Raw genomic sequence first — 15,731 nt, 5'->3', positions numbered from 1 at the left:
AACAAAACAAAAAAAAAAACCATGTTATCTTTACCACCTTCGGACCTGATGATGTTGCTGGAAGCCTCCCATTTGATGATTTTATTACAAATATTAACATTTTGGGGTCTCCAGATCAGGAAATGGTCTCAGAATCTGCAGCAGAACTGATTTTTAGAAAAACGTGGATCTGAGAAGTAATCTGGCCTCTTTTTGCTGGAATGGTAGGAGGTGATTAGAGTCAGTTTCAACTATCCTGGGATGATTAAACTGCTTGGGTTGCGGAGAGAGAGAGAGGAGTGAAATGAGAGGTGAGCGTGTGTAGATGGCATATTTCATCCTGATACCCGACTGCACGATCTGATTGACAGATGCTTCATGATTTAAACGACAAGCACGTTTCATGAGGGATCAGTCAGCGTCACACTCTTGCCATGTGATATGTGGGTGCTCATCAATTCAAGGGTGACTCAGATTAATGTGGCAACGAGACTGCGAAACCATGGTGGGCAGGCAGGTGCTGACGTTCCACCATAAGAAGGGAAGTAAAAGAAAAAGCATGTCAAATATACTTCCTCTATTTTTTTGTTGTTTTTTTTAATTTCACACATCCCCAAACAACATACTGGAGTAAAGGTCATCTAGCAAATCCAAACGTTACCAGCCCCTGGCATAAATTACACTTTCAGCTCTCCACAAACCTTCCAGCTGCCACTCAGTTGGCAGTCGCCTCTCTGTAAAGATACTGCGACAGATGAAACATACACACACACACACACACACACACACAAGCAGAGATTTTAGTTGAAGATAATCGACGTAATGACTAATTAGTGACAAAGCCATGGAGGTAATTGCTATTTATCGATCTGTTTCCATTTGGGAACCAGACTTAAGAGATGCTCAGAGAATATTTTCACTCTGAGGCTTTGATTTCGATGACCTGGTAAGCAATAATAATAATTTTTTAAAAATCAATTTAGCACAGGAAAACTGCACTTAAAATGTCTGAAATGTATGTGTTTTGTTGCACACCAGCCAAGTAAATTGTAAAAGAACTCCTTTATACAAGAGTTTCCTTTCTGTATTAAGCTTTTCCATGGCTGCGGTGTAGCTCCTGAATTCCCACAGCGAGTGTCTTAATTGGAACAAGCATGTGGTCCAAGTTATCCTTCCTGTGCAAAATGAGTGCCAGGCAACCAGGAGGGAAAAAGTATAGTGAGTGAAGAAGGAGCTGCCTTGGAAAAAAAAAGAAAAAAGAAAAGTTCCCTCACATGATGTCCCCACCACCGAATGTCTGACTGTGAAAAACACAAAACCAAAAAAGAAGAACCAGATTATTTTGTGCTGTTCAATCAATATCGAACATTGCAGTGGCGTGTCTGGTCCCAGTCGGTTCCTCACATCCTTACATTGCTGATGTTTTGAAAGCCCCCCATCCCCCCCACCCATGAAAACCTTAATGATCCATAATTATGAGCTAAATATCACCTGAAGAGGGCGCTCTAACAGTTAGAACCACTGTGCTGCACAGGTGAGATAAACAGATAGATTGATTCACAGATTGATGAGTACAAAAGAAATAAATAGAAAAAAACGATTAAAATTGTGATTCAGATTCTTTGTATATTTCGTAAAAGATCAAAGCGATAGATTGAAGCCACACAACAGACTGAGCGTCTCATGCGCGGCTGGGTTTGTGTTTCGCCTCCTCATGTTTACACGGCGCATCTACATTGAAGAGAATCTATTGGCCCTGAAGAGTTGATGACGGAGGAGGCGCACTATCCTCTCCAGGAGCGCAGCGCTCTCTCCCTCAGACACATACACTCGCACACACACGCGCGCGCGCACACACACACACCAACACACTACCGTCCAATGGTGTAAGAGCAGTGTGTCAGACCGGGATGCACCTTGTGTGGTGGTGAACTTTTTTTTCTTTTCTTTTCTCTTTTTTTTTATAAACAAAAATCAGTTATTGTATTTGTTGTTTATTTTTGGAGGCGGGGAGCTGCAGCACGAGCGTGGAGAGAGCGCGCAAGTGTGGCACACACGCTGGAACAAATCAGCTCGGCGCAGCGAGTGCAGCGCAGGCAGGTTTCCGTTTTAAAAGCAGCAGGAGAACCCGGAGAGTTCCTGAGTCCGCGGGGGGAAGCGGTGTCGGTGGAGGAGAGAGAGAGACAGAGAAAGAAAGAGAGAGAGAGGGGGAGACAGACGCCTCTTGAACGGCCAGGATACCGCTGAAGGGGGATTTGGATATGGCGTGTGTGAAGACGTTCGACCTTCTCGCTGGAGTTGTTTTAGTTTTGCAGTGTCTGGGGACCGCTGAAGCCGAGACCACAACCAGGAACGGTAAGAAGCAGCAGCAGCACCCTCACAGCAGTAGACCTGCTCAGGCTCAGTCCAGGTCTGTGTTTCTATCACCTCTCACATCAAATAGGTCTGCATGGCCGAAGGATTCCCGCAATTAAATGTGATTTGCGTTGACTTTGTGTCTATTTTCGTTGCAGAGATGGTGTGTGCGTGCAAAGCTGCTTGACTTAAATTACTTTATGACTCCTTAGACAGGCTGCAATGACCCATAACTTCCTCTCTTTAGACTGTTGTTTTCAAATGACCATTATTGTTCAATGATTAGAAGTTAATTACTGTATTATCTGCAGTCTGCGTCCGACTATGTTGTCCTGTATCGGCACCAGCAAACAGAATTTGCATCTTCTGATCCACCAACATCTGAGCTGCTGAACGTCTTTTCTCTCTGTCACCTCTTATCATCTAGAACATCCTGTAACCTGGAGCCATCCTCCCTCTGCAAGCTATAACAGTTATGAGAATAGTGGCCATTATCCTAGGGAAAAAAAGTAGACGGGGAGTCCTGCTAGGGGACGGATTGAATACCTGCATGGTTTCCCCCTCTCTTTATGATCAGTGATTGAGTCACAGCACCATTGTGAACGATATCCCTACTGGAGAGCAATCGCATGAACGCCTCCAGTCCAGTTCCCTCAGATTTCACATGCACTTGGTCCCCATATGCTGAAGAAGTTTATGCCAGCGCTGGTAATGTTCACACAGACAGGCTCTTGTTTCCCAAGACTTTTATTCCTGGCAGTGAATTTTCATCACGTATCAGATAGTGGTTAGAGAAATGTTCGACTGCTGACAGCGACTGTAAATTAAATCCGTGTGTGTGTGTGTGTGTGTGTGTGTGTGTGTGTGTGTGCGCGCGCACAAACCACTGGGTGACTTGAATGTATGGCTGTGTTTGGAGGAGAGATGCTATCGTGTGTGTGTGTGTGTGTGTGTATGTGTGTGAGTGGGAGAGAGAAAGAGAGAGAGTCCGTTCACACACACTTTCCAGTTTCACTCAGTCTTCCTGGAGAATTCAATCAATCTTGTGTCCGATTGACTTTGTAAGAAAACAACAGCTTGTTTTCAATCGCACAAACTTAATCAGAATGACATCTGTTTTGACCAAAATATCCATAAAGAAAAGGACATTTGCTTCCATCTCTGAGTCTCTTGCTTCAATGTAGGACAGTATTTTTAGACAATTGGCTTCCCTCGACTGTAAGGAGCAGCCCTTGTCCTTTCTTAGATGGGCTTTTATTAATAGAGCGCAGGTGGACCTTTCAGCCCTCTGCAAACCCACATGGGAAGATGCGATGCACCTACTAAGAAAAGCTTTCAGGATGTGTCTCGGCAAGTGGCTCCAACAGAATGACAAATATAAGGATTGGTGATGAAGTCACGTTGAGGCATCCCTTCCTTGCATTTATTAGTTCGATGAGCTGCGGAGCACATCTGGGTAAAATTACCCAGCATCCTGTGTGCTTAAAGCTGTGGCCTGGTGATGTTCACCCAGTGATGCACTCAGCAGTGGCACACACAATAATGGTTGATTTTTGGGGGGTTAATGTGCACTGTGAGGGGGCTTTTCTGCAAGTGGAAAAAAAAAGAGATGTTCCACTCGAGTCTGGAGTGTGTCTGCATGTGTGATAGGGAGAGCGTGAGAGCGGGAGCGTGAGAGAGAGAGCGTCTTGCCTCGTGCAAGGATGTGGTCTGATTTAAAAGCCTGTGCTGAAGGCCGTTAATGTGCTAAGATTGTGGTTGTGTATGGAATTTCATTTGAAGCAGAACGTCTGAGCCTGGAGTTGAGTTTCTTTATAGGCTTGTGAGGTTGATAGAGGGTTAACCAGCTCGTAGGCAGCGATACGGACGTCTCCTCATCCATCATAGCGCCAGCTGCTGCCTCCGCAATCATATGAACGCAGGGGCGTGAGATGTATGAGCTGCAGAGGAGCATGCTTCCCGACGCAACTCTGACCTTCATGACAAACTGCTGTGTTGCTCTTGCGGACGATTCCGCTGAAGTCTTCTCTGGTGAGGAGATTCTTGGAATTCCCTTTTTTCTGACATGGCACATTTCAGAACGGACAGAATGAGCATGCCTCTTTATTGGCCCTCTGAATGACCTGCTGAAAAGATCTGCCATGAATGGGTGACGGGGGTGGGGTGCTATGAGTGGCTGAGATTCATCGAGGGGGGGTGGCGGCTGGGGTTATTGTGCTGCCCTCTATGTAGCGACAGTAGGCTGTGCCACACATCCCATGGAGGCAGGGTCGTCCCCCTTAGCAGCATGCAACAGCAGCACCAGGCTCCTTCATTAGTCACGCCTGGCCCTCGTCGCTCAGCTCCACACCCCTCTTTGCTCCGGGAAGAAGCTCAGTCTAGCGGCTTAAAGGGGCTGGAGAGTTCAATAGGCTCAGAAACAAAAGAGCCAAGAGGCCACTAGTTAATGAAACCCAGCGCAGTTAAGCTCCTCTTTAAGTTTTTCTCATTGTCTTTCACATGCTTCAAAAGATTCACCTCCAATTGTCTGCCAGCAGCACATCTTGGAGGTTGCAGAAAACACTCACTGGTGTTTTATACGCCTGTTGTTTAGTAAAGCAGCAAAATTATGGGCTTCTCTATTGGAAAAGGTCAGCGACAGAAGCAGGAGGCTTGTGGTGGTTAAAGCAGCTTTGTTATGGAGCGATAGAGATCTGGATGGTTAGCAATTTCCATTCATGATAAAAGCATTTTTTTCCCCCCTTATAGATGATCGTAAAGCTGCCAGCAGAGGCTGACTCTGCTGGCAGGATGGATGCTACCTCCTCAGCTAAAGAGTGAAATCAGGCGCTGTCTTTTGCTCCGTCTGCAGGAAAGAGTATGAGAAGAAAAAAAAACATGAGGGAGGAGCTTTAGAGAAAAGTGATTATTAACAAGATCCGGGTGTTTCTTTGAGGATGCGTCTGCCTCACTTTCGTCTGTTGTTTCCTCATTAAAATCAACGCAATTTGCATGATTTCCAAGATTTTTTTATTTTATTTTATTTTTTACTTCTCCCCAGTGAGGAGTGCCAGGAAATAGCTGGATATTCAGGAAGTCATTTTAATCATATCTGAAAAAAGACGATGGAATGGTTGTAAGATAAGGATGTTTGTTGATGACAAAGCGCACGCTTACCTGACAGCCAGGGCGTCAATAATCTTACAAATCCATTGAAGCTACTGTCAGTGGAAGCAGTAATTAACCAACATGATGGATTGCTGTACATGACAGCAAAATAGGGCATCTCTGAAGTATTAATTTCTCCTCCTCTATATAGACGTAGCCTGAAGGCTCTCTTATTAAACTGTAGCTGCGTATTTGACCCCATGAAACACATGAATCTTGCACAGTCAAAATGTAAGTCAGTGTCCTTTTTATCTGGTTAATTTCACTCATATGTGCCATCTGGCATTTAATCTTCATTCTGCCAAGAGAGGTTGCTCAGCTAAATTCAAGTAAACTTTGTCACCAAAGTTCAAAGTCCCTTCGTTTCCCTACAAAGACACTTTTTCCTTTAGCAAAACACTTCCATTGGTGCACACTAACACAGTAGGAATCATATGTTATCCTCCAACTGGTGCATGAAATTGCATTATTTCTCAACTGGAATTACTTTCACTGAGTCTCTGAATGAGGATTATGTTGAATACAAACCAAGTGACTGCTCTCTCCTTATAGTGTTCTGCTATTGACAGCCATCATCACAGCAGCTTCAGAAAAACCCAGGCCATCGGCAGCTCTCTTGAAGCAAGCCAAGCTAATGCCAGGAGTCTCTGCTAACAGAGACCGCCAGCTTAATTAAGTTGCAGTTGGTCCTAAAACAAATTACAGTATAACTCCTGGTTAACCACTAAAGGCGACACCTGAGCTAGACCTAAATTTCAGGATCATTTTTTCAACTTGGGGCTCATTTTTTGGGCAGTGCTGACCATAGCTCGCATGCTGGCCACTCACCTTGCTAGCTGAGCTGTGCTGTTCCCTGGCTGTCTGCAACCAGTGGTCATTGCTGGTGGTCCATGGCCAAGAATAGCCTTACATGAGCAAATCATGTTGAGGTTTGCAGCTGGCTCAAATGCCTGTGTAGTGGTTAAACATGTTAGAACTAAGAGGTCAGTAGAGCAGGGAGAGCAAACTTAGAGTGCCGACAGTTGTGACCGGCCAATGCTAAAACCTTAGCGTTAGGTCATGTAAATTGCAGGCTTTATCTAAAACAAACAGATTGAAGCTCATAACATCTCCATTCTTGTGGAAAAAATGTTTAAAATGTAAATAGACATCAGTTGCAATGCCATAGTTGTCATGGCGACAGTATTCCTCTCTTCCGACTGATTATTGGAACCATCCAGGTTGATGAGGCAGCCCCAGACAGCTGTCCTATGTCTTAAGTTCTACTTCAGTATCAATCAAAATCTCAAACAGCATTTAGCATCGATATGCTCTAACTTTTAGCCTTAAGTAAAAATATGCTGTTTTTATTGATAAGAAAACCTGCCCTCGTACACCTCAGAACTCCTAAATATCTTCCAGCCTTTAGCCAAGCCTTTGGTGCTGAAGTTCAGTCTAGACTCACAGCCTTGATCTGCCTCACTTGCTTGACTTTTAAAGTAAAAGAAGAAAAGAAAGAAAACAAGCAACTGTCAGGCAGCCACTGATACAAACAGAGCCAGGGAGGGGAAAAAAAATCTTTCACACACGGTTGCACATATAGGCAAAGGCATGTAGCAGCATGCCGTAAACCCTGAGAGTGACACTTTGAACGGACCAAAGCTGCCCCTCCTGCTGGGCTCAGGATATGAAGCCTGCGGCAGGGTGGGGCCACAGAGTCCTTCGTCCAGCCAGCTTCTCTCAGCATGCCTGCACGGCCTGAAACACCACACTCTCTCCTCTCCTTCATGATACCAATGCATGTAACACTTTGGTCCCCCTTGGAAAGACACTTCTTTCAACTCTCCTCAGTGAGCGCTGCAGGAAAGAGCAGCATGGACCATACTTAATTTCCACATTCACAGAAGCTGGTCTGTGTTATGATGCACAGTGAGAGGATGTGCACCTGCAGGGGTTTGTGTGTCGCTCCCACCAGAGAAGTGAAATCACCATCCCAGCCTGCTTTCTTGTTGAATCGGTCGAAGGGCCCGGTTCATTATGTCGTCCTTTCACATCTGCAAGTCGTTGACAAATTCCCATCTTTGCTCTGCCATTAGACATAAATAAAAGACTTTAAATGACGTGTCTGCAGAAGGTCTACCAAGTATCAGGGATGAAATCATCCCATCTGTGTTTCACATCATTGCTTCTTCGAGATGCTTCAACAGCTTTTAGTCAACAGGGACTCCCATTATGGACCCCACAGTTGAGTGCCAACCAGCCAGCCTTTTTATTCCCATGAAATCCAGACGCTGCATGTTATGTTGATGTCGTCAAATACCAGGCACTTTCTGGCATTTTTCACGCTCTATTGGGCAAGAATTTAACCCTTCCAGGGCCCTCTGTGGTTGTGGCAAAAGAGGAGAAACCTGAAAAAAATAATCAAACTGTCATCAGCATACAAGATATGCCAGATAGTAATTACACCCACCAACCCACCCCCACCTCCACCATCATCAACATCAACTTCAATCAACATTCCTACACAGAAGCAACATCAATTACATTTTACAGGTTGCTGCTCCATCTAAATCACCTGGAGTTCTGGTGTTGACATGTAGCCTTAGCAATAGTTAGCATGTGAATGCAGCGATTGTCCGGAAAGCTGCCTTCATGTCCTCTGTTTAGAGATGCCTCCCCCAAACTCATCCTGACAAGAGCCAGTGTGCCCTGAAGCCAAATGACTTAACAGGCGGCACAACTCTGAGTCTGTCATAAAACACAATACATCCTTTGTGTAGAAAAAAAACAAAACACATGTGGTTGTAAACTTTTCATGCTTTTTCCCCCCAGCATCTTTGATGCATAATGTATATACAGAACGAATAGCTTAGATGTAAAAATTGCTTTAACTTGAATGCCATTCTAGTGAATGGTTCATTGTCTTTTACACTTTGTGGTGGGTTGACCACTGCAAAAAAATTACAGCTGACTGGAATTCATGGGTGCAACCTCAGAGAATTAAATTTGGACCTCGTCTTTAACTTGTGTTTGAATTAGAAGGCCAACATTGTTCTGTGACCTGTTTTTGTTAATTCAGTCCCCAGATGGGTCATGAAGATCCAACATCTGTAAGGTTTTCTGTTTATGCTGTTCATCACTTGACTCTTAAGGACTGAGGGCGGCCTAGAATGGACTCAAAGGATGCATTCCAAAAGCCAGCAGAGGTTTCTGGAGGTCATGGTAACTTTCTGTTGGGGGCATGAAGCCTTGGACTAGCTTGTGTCCCAGCTGTCCCTCCTCCTAACTTTGCAATGAGCTCATCCCGAAGCTGTAAACAGAAGAGCAGCTGATTTTCTTCTCTGTTCTGTTTACTACTTATTTTTCTTCTTCTGACTTAATCATACAAGTCTGAGAATACAAGCTTCATTAAAGAAAATACAGCCAAACCAAACCTCAACAAGCAAATCTGTCACAAAAGTTTGTGCCATGTGCTGCAGGGTGTTCTGGGTTCGGCTTCCTTGCCAAGGCTCATTTGAGAGTTGCTCCCAGAGCTCAACACAGAGCCACGAACAAAGGCTTGCTTTGAGTCTTTGTGGCGATGAACTGAAAAGGTGTAAAAGCAGCCTTTTCATGTGAGGAAGACGGAGAAAGCAGAGAGACTGGTACCACTTGGCAACTATCATGCTCTGCCCAGGTAACTAGATACTCTCATGCCTTAATCCACTGGTATGTCCTGCCCTGTCTTTGAGTTAATTGTGTTTTCTTGCATAGTCTAACAAGAACAAGCAGATGAGTATCATTGGAGGTCTGGGTGTGGTTCAGGGTACACATTTCATGATCCAGAACGCACACATCATTTTAAGAGGCACAATAGATCAAAGTCTGTGGCTTGGCTTTGTGAGCAGTAAATTGCCCAGCCTGCCAGCCTTGGCCTGGCTGCATGTGGCATCTCTATTAGGTATTTGTTATGTATAACTGGGTATGAATATATCTTACACAGCTTCAGGCTCAGGCCTATTTAAGAGTGTGGAGTACTTTGCACTTACTTAGCCCTCCCTTTTTACTTGACAAGACAGAATGAGCAGCCACTTTCTCTGCCAGTCCCTGATTCTGATGGGAAGAATTTGAGCCAATTTTATTTTTGGCCTTTTAAAGATTTATCTGTGGCCAATGTGCGCTGCTATGGAAACTAAAAGATTAGTTTTTTCGCGTATGATGCTGTGACTGTTGGTTCCGTTGTTTTGGGGTTGATTGTCAGGATATCTAAAAATGCAGGAATGATTTTGGTGAATTGTGGTGGGTTTAGAGACAATACTGAAAGAAACAAGTGATTAACATTTGGAAGTGATGTGAATCAAAATGTAGAGCTTGAATACTTAAGTTTGTTCTACACCATCGATGAATTTCAATCAAATTACTTGGGCTTGTGAAATGGTTGAAAGATAAACAACTGGGCTTCTGGAAATCATCTTGATCACATTCTCTGTCTGTAATTCAGATGAGGTATTTCCACAAAAATTGTCAGTTGAAGAGAAACTGAATGAACGAATTTCAGTGAGACTTTATTCATCTGTATCCACGTAGCCTCCTCTGCAGAGAGATGGGGAGTGCTTTTCGATATCCGTAGTGAGACAGATTAGACTTGTAGGTCTAGAAACTTTAATAAAAAAGGTAAATTTAGCACTAAAGTGTGCCATTTTAGGTAAGCAGTCCCTTCACCTTTGATACTACATTTACTGATAATATTAAAGTAATGCTATTGTATGAAGCTATGTAGTGCCACAGAGATGATGTATTTTTGTAGCCCAATGCAAACGTTAGCAACACCATGTGTTTCCTTGACCGAAAGCCAACAGGATTTTTATATTTTGCTTTGGATTATTGCTGAACATGATCTCTGTGCTGAGCAAAAGTTCATGACTTACAAATTTAGTTTCACAGGATAATCTTCACAAATGATCACCACCACTTTTATGCTTTTTGAAATGTGAATGTTATGCTAGAAGCACAAAGCTAACGTTATGCCATGAACAAACATGCGGGGATGGATGTCACCATAACCAAACTTCACACTTTTTCTTTTTGGTCAGATGATATTAAATGTCTGTGACAACAACTTAAGGCTTTTTTAGCCACGTTAAGAACTGCTGTTTTTAAGACACTCACAAGAAAAAAAAAAAGCTAAATTGCCAAGAGTGGCGCTGCATTTTTCCTGTAGAGCACAACTTTAAAAACCTTTAGTTTTTGTAAACCACAGACCTTATTTTAGACATTTTAACCAAACTTTAATCAAAAACTAATTGACTTGGAAATGAGAGAACCAGACTTTCAACAATGCTAACTTATTTCAGGGTTTTAGGACAACTACAATTAGCATCAGCTCCAAAAAGAGAGACAGAGCTGAGGCCGTTATTTTTGAAATATTCTTCCTCTCTGGTGCTGTTGAGCTGCTCTGTTTCAGCAATGGATTGCACTCATTAAGTAATATTTCTAGCAAGATGTTGTGGTAAAGTGCTGAATCCATTGTCAGCAGCAAAGGAAGCCCCGTCCAAATAATGTGATAAATGGCATTTCTCATAGAAGGAATTTGTTGTATTTGTGGCCGTGAAAATATGTTTGTGCTCAGGCTCTTTTGTGAGCTTGTGAGAGGATCATCACATGGTAATTGACTCCCATTTAAAGACATTTATCTCCTGGGCCCCAGAATCCACTAATTAGATGGTGAGTAAATTAGTGTGAGTGCTTTAATTATGAATATGTTATTCATATCATTGCACAAAGGTACAAAAAGTGCCCTTCTTTGGAAAAAGGTGGGATTGTTGGCTGGAGGATATGTATGAAAGCAGCAACATGGGGGGGGGGGGGTGTTGAAAAATGTTCTATGTTCAGAACATCATGCCTCATTTTAGAGGTTGATCATGGCTGATGTGTGTCTCAGCTAGAGGAAGTGCAACTATTGATTAGATGTCTGGCCACAGCTCCCCATTCACCAATAGGCCTCTGGTGTCATGAACACCAGCAGTGTTGCCAGTGCCAACTTAACTGTGCATCATCTCTATGAAACCTGCACTCTGCCTGTGCATCGTTACAGCTATATAAATAACACATTTATCTAAGTCATAAAAAGCCATAAGGATGTCATTAGACATCTGCGAGGTAATATTCTCTTTCCCTTCTGTTTTGTTTTTGGCTTGATAAAATGAAAGATCTGTTTCTCAGCTGGTATTAAAAATGGGGTCAGATATAAAATGTTGTGTCTCCGAAGAGCTGCCAAATCAATTGATGTATGCCCTGACAATCTCATCTATCGACAAGGAGCCAAAATTGAAAATGAGAGGTGGCGATATGAATTTAAATGACTTGCTTCATGTCATTTTCTTGCCCCAAAACGGCTGGCAGACATGCTGTTTTTCTTTTGAAGGGTCCTGCCAGGTACTCTGCCCTGCATTAATCTATCATTTCTCTGCTACTGCAAAGTCTAACAGGCAGGTGTTTGCGACATATCCTTTAGTCTGACATATAAAGTCAGATTGTCTTGCCATGAGTGGGACTTTATATGACGGTTGTTCTGGCCAGAGCAGAGCAGAGCTGAATATGTGCTGAATTTACGATGCTTTGTGGTGCATTTTTGTTTTTAAATGTAATGTTGAGGTTCATTTGAGTTTTGGAAAATCATGCGAGAAGGATGTGATGTGGAATTATAATGGAAATGAACTCCCCAGAAATATTCTTTTTCCTGTTTTCCGATGTTGAGCCACATTCAAAGATTTTGCAGGGGACTTCATCAATTTCTTTAGATGAATCCCCAACAATCAGTTCATTTTCAACATGTTTTTTAGTGTCTCGTGCTTCCTCTCACTTTCCTTGCATTGTTCAAACCCCCCCCCCCCCCAAAAGAAAGCACAAAAGTTGCATTGTAATTTAAATGTATACACTGAAGTTCTGGAGAATTTAAATTTCAAAACAGTGATGAATTGATTCTATGCACTCCAAACTGACCATATTTAGCAAACCCTGCTAAGCTACAGTAATTTAGCCCCCCCGCTCCCCCATCGCTGCTGATTTTTTAATACTCACATGTCACCTAATGAGCCTGCCAGTTCACAGCAGCCCACAGTGACCCTGAGAGAGGTGTTTTTAATAAGCTGGAGGTCACGATAATCTGCTGCTGTGAACAGTCTGCTACTCATTTCGCACCTTGCAGCTTTTCTCGGACCATATGATGGCTGCTGCTAATGAGCATTCACACATCCGGGAAGTCTGAAGTAATAGAAGCAGCATACGGACTTTTCCACACTGCTAAAACCCTGACAAGGATGCTACGTGCTAGTACTGTAACAGGCCTTTGAGGAGATGTTACAGAGGAAAAAATTGCCGTCTGTCCACTGTCGTTATATAGGGTAGCGAAAAGCTAGTGAGCTAGGAAAAGGTCTAGGCTTAGTTACAGCGTAGGAGCTTATTTCTGTCGATGCTAATAGTCTCAGAAAATATAAACCCAGGATAGGTACGTGGATAACAAAAGTAAAGAGGATTTTCCCTCTCATCACTACTTAGTATCAAGAATGGCATCAGTCAAAGCAGCATAAACAAATCAAAGATGAGCATTCGTAGTCGTCTTTGTCCATCCATCATTTGAGTTTGGTTGTGTAAACTGTCCTTCACCCGTTGCCAGCTGGAGCTGATGAAGAGCCTGGAAATCAATACTGCACTGATAACATTGTGTGTCCACCAGAAGAAAGAGGTTATGAATCAATATTGTACTGAAATAACAAGTCATTAGGACACCAGAGTCCAGAATGAATAAAATAACCATTTTATGAGGAAGTCCTGATAGAAGATATACAGTCATTTGTTAACATGGTCTGACTTAATAGCAAATATTTGCATGTATAAAGTTGATGACAAAATAATCCTCAATATGTCTCTGCATAGAAGGCAGACACAACACATAGCTGTGTGAGGGGTAAATATCTCACAGATGTGCTGCTGTAACAGCCCTCACTCCTGTCACAAGGCTCGGAGTAGTTTTTGTAAATATTTAAACTCACAGGCAACAATCATTATTCATGAATACTGAAAAGTACAGAAGTTACTGGGGGGATTTTTTTTATTCCAAATTAGGAAAATTATTAGTCTGGTGTCTAAAATATTGTAAACCTTGAAAAACACATCTTTTTCAAGGTAATCGGATCATTGCAGGATAGTATTCACTCTCAAGCTGTAGCTCACGGGACACAAGGCATGTCCTGAATGAGGGGGAGGGCTGAGCAGTGTGATAGCCATTCTCTCACCTTGACCTTTGACCTTCCTCTGGTGGCATGAACAGACCTCAGTCCAACTCAACAGCTAAATGCGTGTCTGTGGTCATTGAAGCTGTGGCGTCGGCCTGTGGCCAAATAAAGCCCTCGACAACAAGTCTTTGACAAATACTCCCGGCAGTAGGCAAACACAGAAGAACAGGCGCCGGCAAAGGTTTCCAATCAGCGAGCAAATGCATGATTGAGGGGGCACATAAACTCTTAACCTTAGACAGCTGGTGTAATCACTAGAAAAGTGCCTTAAAAGCCAGAAAAGTTCCCAGAAAAGTGATTTTAGAAACAGTAAGGGCCTATCTACGTTGTTTGGCCTCGGCCTTCAGGCTTTTCAGTGTGGTCCGAACCGTAATCACAGGTGCCACCGACCACAGTCTGGAACCAAAATGTGGTCTGATCTGAAGAGGTTGCCTTGGTCTGATTAAAACTGTACCTTGGCGTGCTCCGTGTTTTGTTAGAAAATACTTTTTTGGATGGTTTAGACTTTTCAGGCAATTATAAGAAGTTGCGGCAAACATTAAAGAAAATGAACAACCAAACGTGAAGTGAAAAATAAGCCTTGGTCGTTTGTGGGGTGAAGGAGAGAAACATTTGACTGAAGGAAGAAAGGGCCCGCTGAATCGACAACACGCCAACATCGAAGGCTTTCTCGTCTGTTAACCAGTCAATGGCAAGAGTAGGGAGATGCATCCTGCGTAGGTGATGACGAAACAATGCAAGGATGTTGAGCCAAGACAAAGTCTATCAAATGTCACAAAAAGATGAACGTTGTTTCGTACCTCGGTCCAAATGTACAGATGCAAAAAACATTAAGGAAAGCTTTTCCTTGAGTTCCTTTGAAGACGAGTTGAATCATATGGAATCACGTGCTGCGTTTTCCTGTTTGTTTCATCGCATGAATAAATGTTGCACTTCTTTTGGCTCTGCAACAATTTTATCAAAACAAACTTCATATTAGCATTTTCAGGATTTAAGAACAGTCAGTGATACATTTGTTCACAGCCGAACGCCATTGACCCAGAAAAACTTCCAGGGGCTTTTAGGACGGTTCAGGTCAGTGAAGCCTCGTAAACTTTGTCATCTTTTGAGTACTTTTTCTCTCTGCTTATGTTCAGACTTGTTTCGATGCCTAACCCCCATAAACTTGACAAAATAAATCTGCCTCGAAATGAGTTGGGTGACATCACCTAACACATACATTTTAAGACTCCGCTTTATCAAAAGTTGATAGTTTTGATACTGGATAAGTACCATCTCCTCCGCCCTTTGTAGGCGCATCATTAAAATTAACTGTAAGGTCACATGAAGCAGTTTAAAAAGATGAGGTACATGTCAGATAAAGAGTGTGAATGTTTAAAGGTACTTTATTGGACTGCCACTGTCTCAGTGTACATGAAATGAAGAAGCCATTTAACAGCAGAAGTGTGGCGATCGATGGCGACTTTCTACCAGTGCACTTTTTGCATCACATACAAAACAATTTAGCAAGTGCAGCCCCTGTCAAACTGCAAAATTAAATGGCACATTTCTCCTCCTGTCCTGCTTTCCTCCATGATGATACAGAACAAGCTCAAAAGGTAATTTGATTGCAGCACATAAATGCCTAAAAATCGATCCCTAACTGCATTATGGAGGCATGTTAATCCTGCTTTCAAATAGTCAGCATATTCACATGTATAGGTAAAGGTCCGGTTTTAGTCAGAATAACACAAAAAGTAGGTTTCTGACAGGACCAGGCTCAGACACAGGACACAGATGCAGGGTTCACGGCAAGGGATTTGATTGTATGATGCTCTGAGCAGAGAAATCAAAGGGCTTTGAAAATTAAACTATACTCAGAGCTATGAAACAGATACAAAATGAAAAATTGCTCCAATCAAGGAGGAAAACACAAAAGCTATCAAATATTACCAATAAATGAAAATCACTCCAACTGTGGAGGAAAAAAAGACAGAATGAAGGAAACTCAAAAGCACT

General features: G+C 42.8%; 1 protein-coding gene across 1 annotated transcript in view; it reads left to right on the top strand.

The window, feature by feature from the left end:
* Positions 1-1,761: 1,761 nt before the first annotated feature.
* The window catches only part of plxdc2b (plexin domain containing 2b), a 95,466-nt gene continuing 81,496 nt past the window's right edge, over positions 1,762-15,731 (top strand). Inside the window, exon 1 of the mRNA XM_086192382.1 lies at positions 1,762-2,334. Within this exon, the coding sequence (XP_086048508.1) occupies positions 2,241-2,334 (94 nt within the window). The 5' untranslated portion in view covers positions 1,762-2,240. The remainder of the gene's footprint in view (positions 2,335-15,731) is intronic.

This window comes from Aulostomus chinensis, chromosome 21 (genome assembly GCF_037954235.1).
Source record: "Aulostomus chinensis isolate RoL2024-O1b breed Wild chromosome 21, RoL_Achi_v1.0, whole genome shotgun sequence".
Taxonomy (NCBI): Eukaryota; Metazoa; Chordata; class Actinopteri; order Syngnathiformes; family Aulostomidae; genus Aulostomus; species Aulostomus chinensis.
The sequence above is the reverse complement of the archived record's forward strand: the minus strand, read 5'-3'. Positions and strand labels throughout refer to the sequence as shown.